This window comes from Bombus pascuorum, chromosome 17, assembly GCF_905332965.1.
Source record: "Bombus pascuorum chromosome 17, iyBomPasc1.1, whole genome shotgun sequence".
Lineage (NCBI taxonomy): Eukaryota > Metazoa > Arthropoda > Insecta > Hymenoptera > Apidae > Bombus > Bombus pascuorum.
Window position 1 is genome coordinate 376,221 of NC_083504.1, and position 18,046 is coordinate 394,266.

Consider the following 18,046-nt stretch of genomic DNA (forward strand, 5'->3'; position numbering starts at 1 on the left):
GAACATGAAACTGGATGGATATTCATGCGCCATAAATTTTACTACTTTAGGTATTGTTGAAAATGTTTCTTATTTTGTTGAATACACATTGCTCTTCGCATTTTCTATGAAAAATATTGTATTCTGCATAATCTATTTGTTGTATAATTTTTTTGCATAATTTATGAATGTTAAACGTTGTGAAATGTTATAAAAATTGCTGTCCTGTTTGATTGTGTGTTTTCAAATATCATAAACACAAGTCAAGCCTTTAGTCCACATGAAATTAGTCTACTGATGAGAAAAATATTTAATGTCAATTTTTTTAAGGCAAAGCCTCGTATGAAGTAATTTTATTTCATATTTTCGACTTCATATAGAATTTCTATAGAATCACATAGTCACTCTGTGCAATATGTACAATCATACTTCTACAGTATCTTAAATATGTATGTTGCACTAACACTAAGACTATTGATCTTCTATGGTATACCTAAATATTATTAGATTGCCGAAAAGTTTCTTTCGTTTTATAGGGAAATAATAGACGCGCAATATTTTTTCTTTTATATTAGTTTATTGAATTATGGACGAACATAATAATAGAAATAGAACGAAATGGATCATACCTAATTCAATAAAATAATATAAAACAGAAATTGTTTTTCATCTATTATCATCTTATGAAACGAAAGAAACTTTTCGGACAACCTAATATATCATACACAATGAATTAGGATTAAAGCGATATAACGAAAATAAATAAGTACACCTATCCCTCAATTTATGCGGGATATCTGTTCCATGTGAATTCATTTTACATGAATGATCGTTAGCACAATGTGATCTACTTTTATCCTTATCTTATACAGCACTGACTTTCAGTATATCGCCGAATAAGTTACTATATACATTCGTTACTTTTAAAATTTCTAGGAAAATATATTTTCTGGCCGCGTAAATTAAGATCGCGTATAAAAACTACCGCGTAGATTGTTACAATTTACGGCGTAAGAATAGTGCCGCGTAAATTGAGGAATGGGTGTATATAAATCTGGTACCGATCATTGTGATTGCTTTGGTAGTCCTACTATTAAAATCAGATGTAGTAAAAACTCCGAATACTTTCAAAATGACCTGATATTATGCAAGAACAGAGAAAAAAATATTCTCCTGCCGTCGCGATCAATATTTACTACCTACAATTTATTTTTTTTCTATGTCGAATCAAGGGAACCAGTTGTGACTGATCGATCAGTTGTAACGCGTTTATGATTCATTCGAGAATGAGAATCTAAATATAGTCTTCGACGAGAAAATAGGCCAGAGCTCGTGGAACGTTTCTTCGGACGCGTCCAGCTTTACGCCACGACGTGCCGCAACCACCATCTCGATTTTAGTTATTTCCGTCAAATTGCGACACCGACTGTTATACTCACCGAGTAGTCGCCGAACCTTCTCGAGACCTTCACCCTTTTCAACTCACTATGTTGCCGTACCAGCGTCGAATTCCGGTTTTACATAGACAGGCACCGAAATAGATGGCCGAAATAAATATTTCCTAGATCGATGCGTGAAATCCGGCACTATCCTGTGTCCTTCCGCCGAGGACACGGGGTGCCTATGAAGGTTTCCTCTACGTAAAAGGAAAAAAAATGGAAGAAGTCGATATGTGGAACAGATTAGTTACCTGATCGTGGTTAATGTTTAAGATCGTGAAAATTTATGAATGTTACTGTATTGTATTGCAAGGAAAGGCAAGTTGTAATAAAACAGTAAAATAAACTTATAATTGCAATTGTAACATTAAATATACAATTCCATATTCTTATGAATAGAAATAAAGAAATGTTCTCTAAATAAAAATTTCTTCGAACTAAATATTATAACATTTTACATTGGACATTATATATATTTTTTTATATTATTTTTATGCATTCTATATATTTGTACACTTTTAAATTTTCCATAAATATATAAAATTTCTGTTACAAATTATTATAATTTTTATAATAAATGGCTAAATTGATAAAATTATCTCAAAGAAAAGAAAAAATACGCTTTGTGATTCAAAATGTCATACTTGTTTTCCTCGTTGTAGCAAACAATCGTTTGATTGCAGTTGTTTGTACAAATTTATTTTTCTGTAAATATAGCTAAACAAATAGAACTTGATAGAGATTTATTTAAAACATTAAAAATCTTGTTTATCGCTGAAATGAAAGAATGATTAAAACCGAACCAAATATTTTTGATACTCGCAACATATAAAACCATATCAATTATCTAAATTGGGCGTGAAAAGAGCACAACGTGACTTACCAAATTCACTGAACAAGCAAAAAAAATTTAGTTTTTTTTAGTTTTTCTGAGCGATATTAATTTTTACTACCTGCTATATGTACATAAATGTTTATGCCACTGACTATTCCTTACCGTGATACGGTCATTAATAACCTTGTAATTAATAGTTATTATTTAATTAATAATTAATAACTTGTAATTTATGAAAAGAGATTGTAATATGAAAATTCGAGAATCGCTGTAGAATTAATTTCATGGTGTGTCTGTCGTCTATTACGTCTCAAATATTCTCGAAAAAACTAGATTGGTTCGAGCTTTTGTTGGCCAAAGTGCAATTTATCTAAATTTCACGTTTCGTCCGTAACCAAGATTTATGTAGCAATTAATTTTAACTTATTTGTCCGGGGCTATAAGAATCAAGTGCATTTTATATATGTTTGTTATGAATAAAATGACTTAATTCGTTTGCATATGTATAGATGTATGAGGTGAAGTTTCTTAATGACAAGTTTAAAATTTATTTTCGCAACTGAACTTTAGAATTCTTGTTATCAATATTAGCAGTACTTCATACAATTCTTTGTTGTACATACTGGCTTTTTATGATTTCAATTTAGATACCATTATTCTGGATTGAAATTAGAATTATTAAAATATGCAGTGCGTCCGTAAATTATGTACAAATTCTTTAAATAAACTATGATTTAAACAAATGGTTTGAAAGAAGTCAGGTACGAAAAAGGATTATTTTAAGCTTTCTTCTTGACACAATATTTCTTGTTTTTATCGTTTTGCACAATTATATTTGGAAATAGAAGATAGAAAGTTCGAAAAAGAAATAAGAAAAAAGAGAAAAATAATATACTTTTTCATAAATGTAGCATTTAGATGTAGAATCGGTCACTTTAGTATTGGGACACTCTTTAAAACAGGATACCTTTTTTAAAACTAGGCTAAATGACTTGAGTTTCTCGAGAAGGTAAGAGAAAGTTGTAAGGAAAACTTTGAAAAAAATTGCAATTGATCGGAATCGTGGAGAAAAATAGTAAAGATTATTTCTTACAACTTTTTTATCTGAGTCGCTAATGAAAATTTGAACAATACGTTGTGTAGATTCATATCAGTTATATATATGCCAAAAATTTCGTCGAAATTGGTTAATGCAGAAACAAATAATAGGTATGGAAAGATGTTACAATCTTTAGATTTATTATTTTTACTCGGAAGTCGTGAAAAACTGCAATTATCGTCATTTTTAACCGTTTGTAGCTCATAGCAACTTTGACCGACTTCGATCAAATTTTAAGCATGTACATAATTGACATAAATCCACAGAATGTTTTTTATCCGCCGCCTAGTAAATTAATCCTTTTAACTTCTCCCTAAAAAATTCAAGTCAAGTGTCCGAATATTAATGTGACCGACTGTGTGTACATATGAAGCTTCAGGTCATAAATATTTAAGTTCATCTTTCATGTTTTATCACAACATATTTATTTATTTTACTTTTAATCGTTTGAAATAACTATCTCTTTTCTCTTCTCGCTTTATAACATGACCATATAGCATGGCTTCTATTGATTCATTAACATAGCGATAATAATGGATTATTTATAATAAATATCAGTATATAAAACATATTAATATGACATTTATAAATATCATAAAATATTAAGAATTTTATCTCTTATTTAATCACTTCAGGATTGAGTTTTTCTTAAACTATATTTTTCCTTCACTAATTCGATTATTAATAGTATAAATATACTGTTTTTGTAAAGAAAATATAATACACTAAGATTTCACTGTTTTATTGAAAACAAATACATCTATTGCTTCATTAATTAATAACTTGTTAAAGTATAATGTTATGTGTATACAATATCGAACATAAATTAATTAGAAGTTCAAATTTCAAGATAAAGCACTATTAGTTTTAGTGTTTTATCGCGACACAGAAAATGTAGATTCGGACTTTCTGGAAGCTAATCTTACTCGATCACTGTTAAAAATAAAGAACTATTCGAGTCTAGTAACTATGAGATCACTTTTAACTTTTCTAGGCCAGCAAGGAGAAGAATAAATATTCCATGAACAATTTCTAATTCTTTTAAAAATCAATGAATGGCACTTTACGTTATTAAATTGTAGTAATATGTTTTATTTTTTACTTATTTTATTTTTTGGGCCGCTTTGGCATGTTTTTTTTTAAGGATATGGTTATGATTTTGACACAAGGCAAAGTGATAATGAGAACGATCTTCTGCACGAGATTGACAATGCTTTGAAATTCGGCAAGGGATTTCTATTTGGGAAAGGTGCGTTTCATAATTTTGCTTAGTTAATTACAGCATGCGTTTTACTGAAAAATTGTTGAAAAATATAAAAAAATATTATGGGAAGATAACATAGATAGTAAATTAGTTTTTACAATATTTGGTTTTTTTATAAATATGTATTTCAGTTTTTGATTTCAGGTATGCATACAACTTATTTAAAAATTTAATGAAATATCTAATCTGACATCTTGTAATTATTATAATTTGTACATCTTCTAATTAACTATTTTTTTCCGTTCAATTATTCATTCTTTTATCAAAGTTAAAGGAACTTGGTTCTCCATAATGAATTTCTTTCGTTCTTTCATTTGAATTTCTGAAACACCTATCTGTTCCAGTAATGAATAACACCTATTTACTAATTTTTACAATAATACACGAGGAACGGAAATTAATTATTTTTTCAAGCATCGTATAATATCGAATATATGATATAAGCTGATTAGTGATATAAAAAAATCAGTAGAATTTTGGGAAAATACTACAGTTTTTATGTAATCTACACAAAGCCACCAGAAACAGTTTAATGTTTAAATAATAGAATAATGAGAAAGTTTACAAATAATTATAAAAGTAAATAAAATAATAAAACGTTAACAAAACCAATAAATTAATGCGAGGGTAACAAAATCAACCTGGGAAATGTAACATTTTTACGAATGTTACTTTAATTTACACCCGTGTAATTGAATAGAGTTCAACGTTTTTTGTGAAACTGTACTCAAAGATATAATTAACGCATTCCGTGCTATGTAGGCCAACAGTGATCTACACTATTTAGTACGAGCACGTACAATAAATAAAAGATTATGTTATTTGTCATCAGCAAACTATAGATGTTTATGCAGATTCATTATTTTATGAACACAAAAAATTAAATTATATTATATTAAATATAAATTATTATATTTTAAATATTACATATTTTGAATATTTTACTATGGATATTTTGTGTATTCTTATATATTCTATACATTTTGTGTATTTTCGTACATTTAAACTTTAAACATAGATGCATAAACAACCGCAGCATACTTATTGGTATTATTTACCGATTAGGAGGAATTGGAAGAAAAGCAAAACCAAAAAGTATCCAAGATAAAGAATTTTATATAATTGCAAATATTTTATAATTCAATGCTATACTATAAATTCTCACTCAGTTTTAAGCTGGTAACATAGATTTAAATTGAATAAGATTAATACAATTTCAGAACATCATCGAATAAATTGGACGATAATATAATCAAATAGAATTATCATCTATCAAAACAATTTATCATTCATACAGAAACGATAGTAATTCCTTTTTATGATTCAAGAGTATTATGCTTCCAATTGAAACATAACAAATATGTTATATATCGTAAAATCTCTAAAAATAGATATTCCTAGTTGCACGATGTTTTGGGCATTTTCCCCAATTTGATACAAAATATTACGAACAAAAATTAGTTAGCACTTTGCAATATTAAGAATTATTACGACATTTCTTTTTTAATAACAAAATCAAATTTATATTTATTCTTATAAATAGCTACAGTGTTCTCTACTTTGCAGTATAGATGACATCGAAATAAATTTCATTAGATGACATTATATTAAGTTAAAGTGGAATCTTAATTATTCTAACTAATTATGTTAGATTAATTTGTGATTTTTGAAAAATGAAAGATAAAGTTTATTAATCGAATAACTCGTTTCCCTCTGAGGAAAGATCGTATTTTAAACTACTTTATAAATGGTAGTATTAGACAGAAAGAAAAACATTTTAATTTGCTAATTTCCCCATAATCGATATGGGAATAATTAATCGTTCCATTAATCGGAGTTCTGATAATTGAGATTCGATTGTACTTTTTTCCTATAGCTTACTTACAAAGTGCCTCGCTTTATATATTTATATTACATGTTTCTATTGTAAGAAACCAACATTCGTTAATTTTTATCACATCAAATCTATATAAAATACAAAACTTTACCTAAAAAGTAAACATTAATTTGATGTTTGGCATACGGTTCAGCTGCATTTAGTCTCTGCGTTACTCCATGCTCACTGTTCCTTAAACCGAAGTTAAGAAAAGCAAAGTTCTACACACCGTCCGTAGATACCGTGTGGAAGGTAAATAAAGAGGAAAAAGAGGATATATACCATTACTCAAAAAAGTATTCGAATACTTATCGAGACCTTTTGATGAATATATTATGCGTGTTATACGAAATGTTTTGCAATCTCATTAACCTATGAGTTTATTATTATTTATTATGTTAAAACTATAGACGAACGAAACTCCACTATCATGGCTATGTTGTAAAGTTTGAAATAAATCTGAAAGTGTACATAAAAGTTACTAGATATTTAGTGTAAACATGTATGTATTTAGCAAAAATCTTGGAATCATGGTATTTAAACATTTATTCTATTAATAAGACTAAATATTCGGTGGGTGATGTTTAACAATTGCTGTATGCTCAAAGTGGCAGTTTATGCTTTATACCAATTTTTTACTAAATATAATTTGCAACGAATATTTGTAACTTTTATATACATTTTTATATTAGTTTCAAATTTTACTTATTATAGCACTGATGAAATTATTACAAAGTGTTTTTCATGTAATACGCACAACATAAATAGATAAAATTTTTGAATTGTAAGGTGTAACATTTATGTTTGACCCGAGACCAAAGATCGTGATTCGATACGAATTTTCGTGCGTTACGAGGAGCCACGTCACGCTACTATTTTGAATTACCGGCTTCTGCGTAGTCGAACGAGTCGAAGAGCGTGGTGATGGTGGTAGCGCGACAGCGGCGTGGCGCGGCGTTGCCATCAGGCATCGTGACGCTTCGCAGTCCGCGGTTATTCTTCGAAGTTCGTTCGTAATCGCGTTATCTGCTGCGAATTTCCATCGATTAACCGGAACAACAAAGAGCATACAATGTTGGAAAAAAGTGAGTGTCTACGTTATTAAAAAAATTTTGAGATCAATCGCTTAAAAATATGGTGTGTGTGGAGGTAGGACTTTTTGTCACGACGTCGCGTCGTCTTAAGGACTCGTTCAACAGGTTGTCCTGTGAACGCCACTTTAAAATGGGGGATGCTTTAAAGTGCGAACGATCACTCGACGTTTCCGTTTCAGCGCGCTATATGGATTTCCGTCTTTATCTTTTAACGTAACTATGTTTGTGTAGACACATGTGCTTCTAACAGTTCTGCATAACTTTTGCAAGGATACTGGATTATTTATTGAATATTTCACGTCAAGATTAGTTGTATGATTCGTCAAATCTGTGAATATTTCGTTTTCGATGAAAATTAAAGCATTTGTTAATTTAATTCTGTTTGTAGAGATATACTTTCGATAATATTTGATAATTTCGTAAAAAAGTTGGTTTATTGATTGAAAATTATAACGAACGTTATAAGTGAAAAGCAAGTATTAGTAAAATAATTTCTTTTAATTTTAATTTTCTTTTTCTTTTAATTCTTGCTATGATGCATTTTGTATTTTCGATGGAGATTAAGGTGATTTTTAGATTTGTACAAATACAAGTAGGTTTTTCAACAAGTTTTAGTAGTATTGTGGAAGAAATCACTTATTGTTTCGGAATTCTATTGGAAAGTATAATTGAAAATATTTGTAGATATAATGACGAATAAATACGTACTTGTAAATATGTACAATGTATTTATATACGTGTTATCTATATCAATTCTATCTATTCGCTTATGTTTTTATATATTTCTTTTTTGGATATTAAATATTGTAGTATAAACACCGCTTTAAATATTAAGACTTTGAAGATGAAAAATATTGAAGATTAAATATGATTATATAAATTCATTTATAGTTTAGATTCTTTATTTAGGGGACTTATATACATACATAATACATGAATATTTAATTTCATATAAATATTTTATTTCATATGTTTGGGGTGACCCAGTATCGATGATACAACCTGAAGGAGGTGATTGTACATAAACAATCCGAAAATATGGAATAAATTTTTTTCATTTGAGATTTTATCTTCGAGAAAATCGACTTTGAATTTCCTCCGTATACGCATGCGCTTGACTATGTCATGGTTAAACAGATCGCCATATAAACCATATGCCGTAGGTTTAGGGGTAATAACAAGGCAGATTTACTTTATTAATGCAAAAATTGTTGAAAACGCTGGCCACCGTACTGCATACACAGGTGTGCTCCCCGAATTAAATTTGGTATGGTAACTCGGCCTCCGTCATCACCAGACCTGTCATCCCTTGATTTTTATGTATGGGATCATACTAAATGAAAAGTTTATTTCGAGGACAACACGAGTCATTCATAATTAAAAGTGAGGATCATTTTGGCATTCGAAAAACTGAAAACGAAAAATACGTTAGAAAGCGTGCACGAAAATGTAATTCGGAAGGCACATATTTGTATACAGTACAGTGGCCAGCATTTTCAACAATTTTTGCATTAATAAAGTGAATCTTAAGAATTACATGCTTTATTATTACCCATAAATCTATGGCATATGGTTTGTACCGTAATCCGTTTACATGTTAATCCGACATAGTCATTTTCGACCTATTTTCTCACGTATAATCACCCCTTCTAGATTGTACAATTAATACTGGAACACCCTGTATAAATTCGATGCCCCAAGTAGAAATAATTCTGTAATAAAAAAAGCTCCAGTATAATTGATTTTTCAAACTAAATGCTTAAATCAAAGGAAGAAAATGACAATCGAAACGTATTTCTTCATCACTTACTAACGTTAACTTGTGGCGCTAATCGCCATTCCCAATCGAAGCACCGGTTAAATTTTTAACTCTATAAAGCGCAAGATCGTATTTGAGATAAACTCGACTCTCATTACTTTATTGAATAAGGATTTGTAAGAAGCGTCCGTAAATATTTACACGTTACATACATATATTACATTTATTATATAATACATTTCACGAATATGAACTCTTAACCGACACATTGAATTTATTAAGAACATCGAGAAGTGGGTGTTAAAACTGAGAAATTCGTGATACCTGATAGTGTTTAGCAAACACATAGAGGAAAATGTGCAGTAGAGCTTGTTTGTTGGCGGACCTCGATTACATAAAGGTGTCACGTTACCGCTCCGTAGATTGCACGAAATTGCAATATACGTGTGTTCAAGGCAGAAGACGCGTGCTATTTTCGTTTGTCAGGGACTGGCGTCTTTCGCTCCTGAGGTTCCTTCCGGTCGCGAAATTCAATTTGGACGATAATTAAGCTTTTACTTTTTACCAATCAATTGATTCTGTTTATTCGATTTGAATACAGCGTTCTGCAAAAGTTTCTGGTTAGATAAATTTGTTTATTTCATATTCGAAAAATATTATTTTAAAAAACTTTTAATTAATATTATGCAACTATATGTACAACAATGTTTATTTGTTGTACAGTTTTCTTTTACTCTCAATGATCTTATATTCAATATTAACTTAAATTCTTCTAGATATTACTTTTAGATTATGTTGATAAAGTAAAAATCTATATAACCTAAAATTTCAGCAATTAAGTAATTATCTAATATTTCTCTAGCATATTCATTTTCAATCTGTGACGCATAAATATGGAAATTTACAATAAGCTTTATTTCAGCAAGAGAAAGATTTCATACCCTATTTATAAAAAGGACTAAATATTTTTCAAAAAAAAAAGAGAATTCATTGCTATTTTTTCTTTAAGTTAAATTGAAACATACTATTTAATATTAAATATAGGAATATTAATACTGTTTTACTATTTTACGTAGTTTCTAAATCAACAGGACATAAATACACCTACTAAAATGGCAAAATAGTTAAGAATAAAAGTTTATGATAAATTTTACTTCTTAATTACATTAGGTAATAAAAAGTTTAAAAGTTTCTTTTATAGTGTAATGACAGTTAATTTTTTAACAATGTTCAATTATTGCATAGATATCGTACTTTGAGGAATACTTTATGTTCTACATGTGAACTTTTCCATCTTTGTACGTCCTGTTATCTTTTTTCCTTTTATTTTTTCTTCGAGCTTCGAAGCTCATTAAGCTTGCTTCTATATTAATGACCTGCATCGTTCTTATAAAGAAGCAATTTAAGACCTCTTCAGTACGTTCCTTATCACGATTTAAGGTAACAAAATAGTGACTGCTCTCATTATAAGAGTACATCTATTCTATACATGTATTATCCAACAAAACAAGAGGACTATATTCATCCATATCGATGAAGGAAAAAAATATTTTTCAGTTGTACAACATATTTAAAATTTATAATCCATAATGAGATTATTTTAACACAAATACTTTCCATTATATAATATCTTAATTTAATAAGATTTAAGTATGAATTATGGACTAAATTATGAATTACGAATTGTGAGCAGTAAATATCTTATGAACAGTAAATTTTTATCTAAATATACCCATGTGTTTATGAATGATACAAGTCAAAACTTACATGTTTAAGATATTTGTTTAATTGTGAATATAAAGATTAAGGTCAATGTTATTTAAGCGCAGTCCCTATATTCTCTTAGTACTTACTCATACATCATAATGATTATGTATGCGTACGGTTAGAAAGGAAATTAATTTTTTAAAACTCATGACCGGAAGGGAGGAGAAAGTAAGTATATAATGCCTATGTATCTGTTATTTTTAGAGTTTGCTCGAGGAAAGTTTCTCTGTTTTTTGTTCGGAAACTCACGCTGTGCCTTCAAGAGAAGTAATGTCATACTTCCCGGGTCACATTATCAATGCGGATATCGCCTTTAAATAGTGTATTTGAAATAGACAAAGTGATTGATGAGCATATATGTTAGAAAGCAGATACGTCTAAAGAGTTCCTCATCCATAAAATCAAATATTAAGATAAATAAATGATCAGGAAAATAGCAAATACCTCAAAATGTTCAAGTAATTAAAAAAAGCGTAGTATTAAATTAAAAGTATAAATATTACGAAAATATATTTTGTTTAATAATTAAATAAAATAATACATCGTAAAATGCGACAGTCACTTGAGTACTTATTTTGTAAATATTACGTTATTAGAAAATATTTTGTAAGTTCTATAGGACGATGATAATTAGTAAACTGCGGATTTTTATGCATTTACAGGAAATTTGAAAATGCAATGATGAAGATGCAAAGATAAAAAAGTATAAAATATCCAAAGTATAGTACTTTCTTGGATAACATAATTTTCGATCGAGGTTCTATTTTCTTAATTATATTTTCAAAAATGTGAATGTACATAAACATCTGCAGTTAAATATTTAAGTACTTATAATTTGAGAAACGTAAACGCCAATTCGCCATATGCAAGAACAGCCTTGTGTTCAGTTTATTTTACGTAAAACAGTCCAAAATTTCATAGATTTCGTTTATAGATTTTGTCAGTATTTATAATCAAAGAGTTTCGACAATTTTCGTATAAATGGAATACTTTTATGGTTCAGAATTTTCCAAATAAATTATTGCCAATTACCTTATGTATTTTTAGTAAACAACAAGTAAAATTATGAGTTTGCATCCTTAAAGTACTTATTGATATTTTCAGAGAACGTTATGTTCGCTCCCACGTTTAAAGCTTCTTCCGCAACACCAGGTAAAGTTGCAAACGAAACGTGTGAGACTAACAGAATGCTTTATATTATTACAAATTGTATATTAAAAAATAAATATGATGTCTAACAAATACGTTTGTATGTATTAGCATTATAACTATTGCTACAAAGGTATAATTACATCACCACAGAATATGAAATTTTTCTGTGATTTAAAAGGCAATTTTGCAATAAATTTAAGATAGAATTTATAATATTTTTAAACGGAATTTTTTCATGTAGTTTTCATATCAAAATATTCTGTAATATTATTGAATTTTTTATTCGTTACCTGACTCTAGGAGAACGTAAAGTCATTTTTTGAAAGTGGTTCTATTACTTAGTTATTATATATGGTATTAATTTCTTAGAAATATTTTTTAGTTCCATCCACAAAGATTTGGAACCCAGATTATTTAATGAGAACAGATCATAATTTATTGCATGTTTAAAATGTAGTAGATTTGAGATTTTACGAAAATATTTTGTATGATATTGTTGAATGGCGAATTCCCAAATTGAAAATTGGCTAATGTAACTTTAACTATTTACATATCCTGTATTTTTTGATATGCATGTTTGTAATTACTTGTCGATTATATGTGTTAAATATTGAAGCTTATCTGTTCACATGAAATGTGCTAAATGAAATTCCTGCTAAGGAATAAATATTTCTTTGATCTTCATAAGCAATAATAATAATGCAATTGTCATACATAATTTAAATTATTTTTTGAAGACATATGGAGTATAAAAATAAAGTTGGATACATAGATGCATAGCATTACATATTTCATTAAGATTTGTTACAAATCAAAATATAAAGCAATAATCATGATTATTCACTTGTTCGTGATTTATTAATTAAATGATTCTTATGTTATGTACTGAAATTACTTTAAAGAAACTCAATATATACGTAAAATGTAATAATATACAATTTATTTTTCTATTTAAATTCAAATAGGAACACTCTTTGCATATACCTCTATACGCCACCATACATAGATATTAGATATTCCTTTGCAATCTGTATATATACAAGATATTTAGATTTTTATTACTAATAAATTATTAGTTAAGATAATGATCCTGGTGTACAGCAAAATCATGTGAAAGCTATATGAAAAAGTGAAAGAGTTAGCAGAACGTGATAAATTAAAATTATACTTACCTTTATTATAAACTATTGATGTAAACCCCATTAAAAAAATTTGGAATAAATTAAATGGAAAACTCATCTCTTTATGGAACTTTTGACACACTTAGAACCAAAAAACAATAAACATAATAGAAAATCTAATAATGCATTATAATTGATTAAAGTAGCAATCCAGTGATGCAGGTAATATAGAGAATTTTATTACAAGTGATAAAATGTTTTACTAAAATACTGAATGTACCTATGGGTTTTGTATACTTTTAAGATTATAATGAGATAATAATTCTTAAAGATATTAATAAGTTTTTAATGATGTATAATATTAGGTATCCCTAAAAGAAATCAATACGGTTTAATTTAGAAAAATCAAATCGCTATTAAACTTTTCATTAAATGTTTTATATGTTAAACATGTAACAAGATAAAATATTTACATACATATGAATGTATATGTACGACAAAAATATTGTTTATTTTACTAAAATCGTTTTGCAATTAAACAAGGCGAAAACGAAATAGACAGTAAATAATTTATCTTTCTGATAATCTTTCCTAACACGTCCGTATAATATTGGTATGTATCTCTTGTTTGAATCATTGTAGTACGTCTGTTGCATGTAAGCAAGCCAGTTTGTCTGAAGTTACATTAATGCTCATTAACGTCACTCTATTTCTGGCGTATAATTTTTAAATAATTCGAAATGAATATTGGCATAGAACGTGATAAATTGTTCTAGAAAATCCCTATAGCATTATACTTTAATATACTCCTCGGTCAATTATAATTAGACGTATCTTAATACCGACACCTACGAATTTCTAATTTTATGAACGTTCCCAACAAATGAACTGTTTATCTTACTGTCGCAATCGACGCTTGTAAAATCAAAATTGTCTTCCCGAATCTTATAGACTGGATGAGCGATGAATGAAAAGAACGAGACGATTTCGCCGTCTTCTTATCAAATTTTCGAATTTATTAAAGATTATATACTGCTCAAAATAATTAATTTTAGAATTTTCTGATAAGTACAGAATGAAATTTAAAATAATGAAGTTTTGAAAAGGCCAGTGAATCAGTTAATCTTCAGATCAAAAGTATCTTCTAGAATTATACTGATGCTTAATAAAATTAATAAATTACTTCTGAATTTTTGTTCATATCAGAAGTTCCGGTGAAAGCATATACCAAAGAAATGAAACTGAAAGCTATATGAAAAATATAAATGCATGCAGTAAAAAAAAAACTTTATTCATCTATTTGACTAAAAATCATTCAAATTTCCAAATTTCCAAAAATACATCACTATAAATCTGTAAAATTTCTGCGAAAAACAATGGATTGTTCATTTTAATCGTCCATGTTAGTCAGTATGATCATGATTACATGATTATTCACGCAATCACTACATATTATTAAAGTAAAACTTTAGATATACTTTTGTGTAAGAATTATTGAGAAATTAAAAAATCTTTTCACGAAGTAGCGTATATATGTTCAGACGGTTTCTCACGGATAAAGTAGTGATAAAGGAATATAAAAAAATATGAAAAGGTATATTTGTTCCACTTTTATATCAATAAATAGCCCCAACGATATGATCGGGTATTTGAAAAGATATAAATATTGGAAAAGATTTCTAACTTATAGGAGGTTTATGTCGACATATTGTACACCTGATTCGAAATTTTTTATCGTATTCCTTAACTGAATTACGTATGAAAAATCCTTTAGGCATATTTTATTTATAATCGTTATTTTAATAAGAAAAAATATATTTTTCTTATACATATTGATCTCGTTATTTTTTAAATGCGGAAGAGTAAGATGTAGTAACATATTTTAAACCATAACAACAATTTAAATATACTAATTTCTGAAATTGATATTAGATATTGTAATCGTTTAAATCCGTTAAATTTTACTTTAAAATTACTGAAACTACAATATATGCTTAAGAAATTAGTTAAATGTGTATAATAAAATATTCGCGCTTTTGTTAAATTCATAAACAATTAAAATAAATAAATCATTGAAGCTAATAACGTTATTGACAATTATATCTGATCTTGATTGATATTGTTTATAAACATGAGTACAAGTAACGATGTTTAGTAGTTAGAGTGGGTAAATTGAGCTGTTGCGGCTAATTGAATGCGAACTCGATTTTCTCAAAAACACACCGAAGTATGAAAAAATGTGCTATATTTTCGACTATCTTTTACACGAGGAATCGCCCCATTTTAGGTTACTCTAATACGCAAACATTTTGTATATGAAAAATAATTAGATTGCAATTCATCCCTTAGTTTGGTTATTCGTCCTTGTGTTTTCAACTTTGAGAAATACATTTTCATAAATATTTGTTTTATTTGTGTAATTAGATTTATCGATGGTTTAAATTACCATTATTGTGAAGTAATGTGTAACCGAAGACAAGAAAAACAAATACAAAAGTCGTGCCTTACGTCTTCCCCTGTATTTCATGCGATAGATTTTATAAAATAAAAGTTAAAATATCTACTGAACTAATAGTTCTTTGAAATAAATAAGGATAATGATTTTTTATAGACAATATCAAGACGGATCTAGCGTATTAAAAATTAAATGATTGCATTTAAGAAAACGTATCATCTTTGTATGATTTCTACGTGTTCATTTGTAGAAAGAGTAATTGGATTTAATAGTTATGTCCCCCTCAATGCGACTCAATTCTTGTCTGAACATTTTTTTCATATAGCATATAGCTTACTAGTAATTCGCATTTATAGATTAAAATAGGACACCTTGTATATATATGTATATCACACACTTGGAAACGTCATAACTCAGAAAACAGGATTTCCGAATTGTCATTATGAAAATAATGTAGAGGCACTCTTCGAGCTATTATGAAAATCTTGGTCATTTATCTTCATAATTTGACGGGTAGAAAGAAATTACATGCATGTGTACCTCGCTCTTGCAAAATCATGTGACAGTATGCTGTATTTTATAAATGCGTTTTATTATGTTTTAGTTGTGTCCTAACTAAAATAATGGTTTTCGAGAGTTAAAAACTAAAAGTAAAGAGAAAATATTTAATATGTTGTTTAGTAAGTGAATGAGTGACCTTAAACGTTGTTGCATATGTATCTATATAAAATAGGAATAAAACAGAAATTATTTCATACTTTTTAGCGCATTTCGAATTCAGTAATATTTTGGGGCGAAAAATGTTTTATTTCATATATTTTAGTGTAGCGATCAATATTACAGAGCCAACGGAAAATGATCTTCAGTATCACTAAAAATGTCACTTATTTGTATCTATTTGTTATTCCTTTCAATTTTTAATTCTTATTAGAGAATAAAAATTTATGTGTGGTAATAAATCAGCTGTACTCCGCACCGATATTACATGTATTTTGAATAGTGATAGAGGAGAGTATTTCAAAATTTAATAGTGTGTTACATACCATCGCGCAGTGAAAGGAGATTTATGCCCGAAAACGAATCCGCAGATCAATGTTTCCTGCGATGGAAACACGAGTTAAAGTCTATATTGAGAAACGCTACCGTCGAACGGTTTGTTCATACGGAATGAATTATTGAAGCAGCGCTTGCCCAGCCTGCTGCTTTCAATGCAGTACACGAAGAAGAAGTAATTGCGGAGTGTTGCATTCGATATTCAAAATTCCGATGGCTACATTCCGATATCTCCGATAGTAGCAACATTTCCATCACAAAAAGTGATGGAGATATTGAACGAAGAATGTTACCGTTTGTCCTAAGCTGGATAGTAACCACAATTACAAGGAGCCTTTAATTTAATATAAAACCGTAATTGATCTTGGAAAAAAGAACTTTGCAAAGGGCCAAATTTACGATGCTCTTTATTCGTGTGAAAAGTTAGATCGCCAAGTCATATCTGATTCAGCATCGAACAAAATTCTCAATAAACTGCATGGCGAAAGAGCGCTTGAGAAATGCAAAGAATATGAGAACTTCTCTCACAAAGAAACAGCTGAAGTCTACTTCCTACAACCAATGTATAAAGAAACGGCCAAGTATGCTTAAAACGAGGAGATAATAAAAGACACGGGTCAAGTCAACTTTGAGAGACAAGCCTATGAAAAGAAATGGATGACACAATGAAATGAAATCGGTGAATAATAATAGGTCATTTGCAATAACAATAGTTAAAAATAAAGAAATTGAAAAAATGTGAATAAGACCAATCGGTGAAGTATCCCTACAAGATATGGAAGATTTTACCCCGATAGCTTATTCTAGTACAGAGCAATCGACAAACATACTTAAAAATTAGATTTCTATAGTAAACAGTACTTGACGATAAATAAATGTGAAAAATTCTTTAATAACCAATGGGACCAATGGGAGAACATATCCTTTTGAATATATCTCTGAAAACGTACCTCATACGATGCAAAAGGAATCATCCTGATTGGTCAAGCCATTTCGGAGAAATCTGCGAACATACATTAAAAACAAAACTCATCAAATTGAGATACGTTGCTTCTTTCCCGAAGTCCGGATAAAAAGTAACATAATTTTGAAATTCAGCGTTAAGTATCGTTTCTCCCTCTTAAGCTGTGTCTTATCCTAGGTCGTAACTGGA

At 28.8% G+C, this 18,046-nt stretch overlaps 1 protein-coding gene across 1 annotated transcript in view; it reads left to right on the top strand.

Annotated features, from left to right (window-relative positions):
* The window catches only part of LOC132915422 (uncharacterized), a 383,223-nt gene that overhangs the window by 224,974 nt on the left and 140,203 nt on the right, over positions 1-18,046 (top strand). The window contains exons 9-10 of the mRNA XM_060975216.1: positions 4,497-4,601; positions 12,217-12,264. Coding sequence (XP_060831199.1) covers positions 4,497-4,601; positions 12,217-12,264 — 153 coding nt within the window. The remainder of the gene's footprint in view (positions 1-4,496; positions 4,602-12,216; positions 12,265-18,046) is intronic.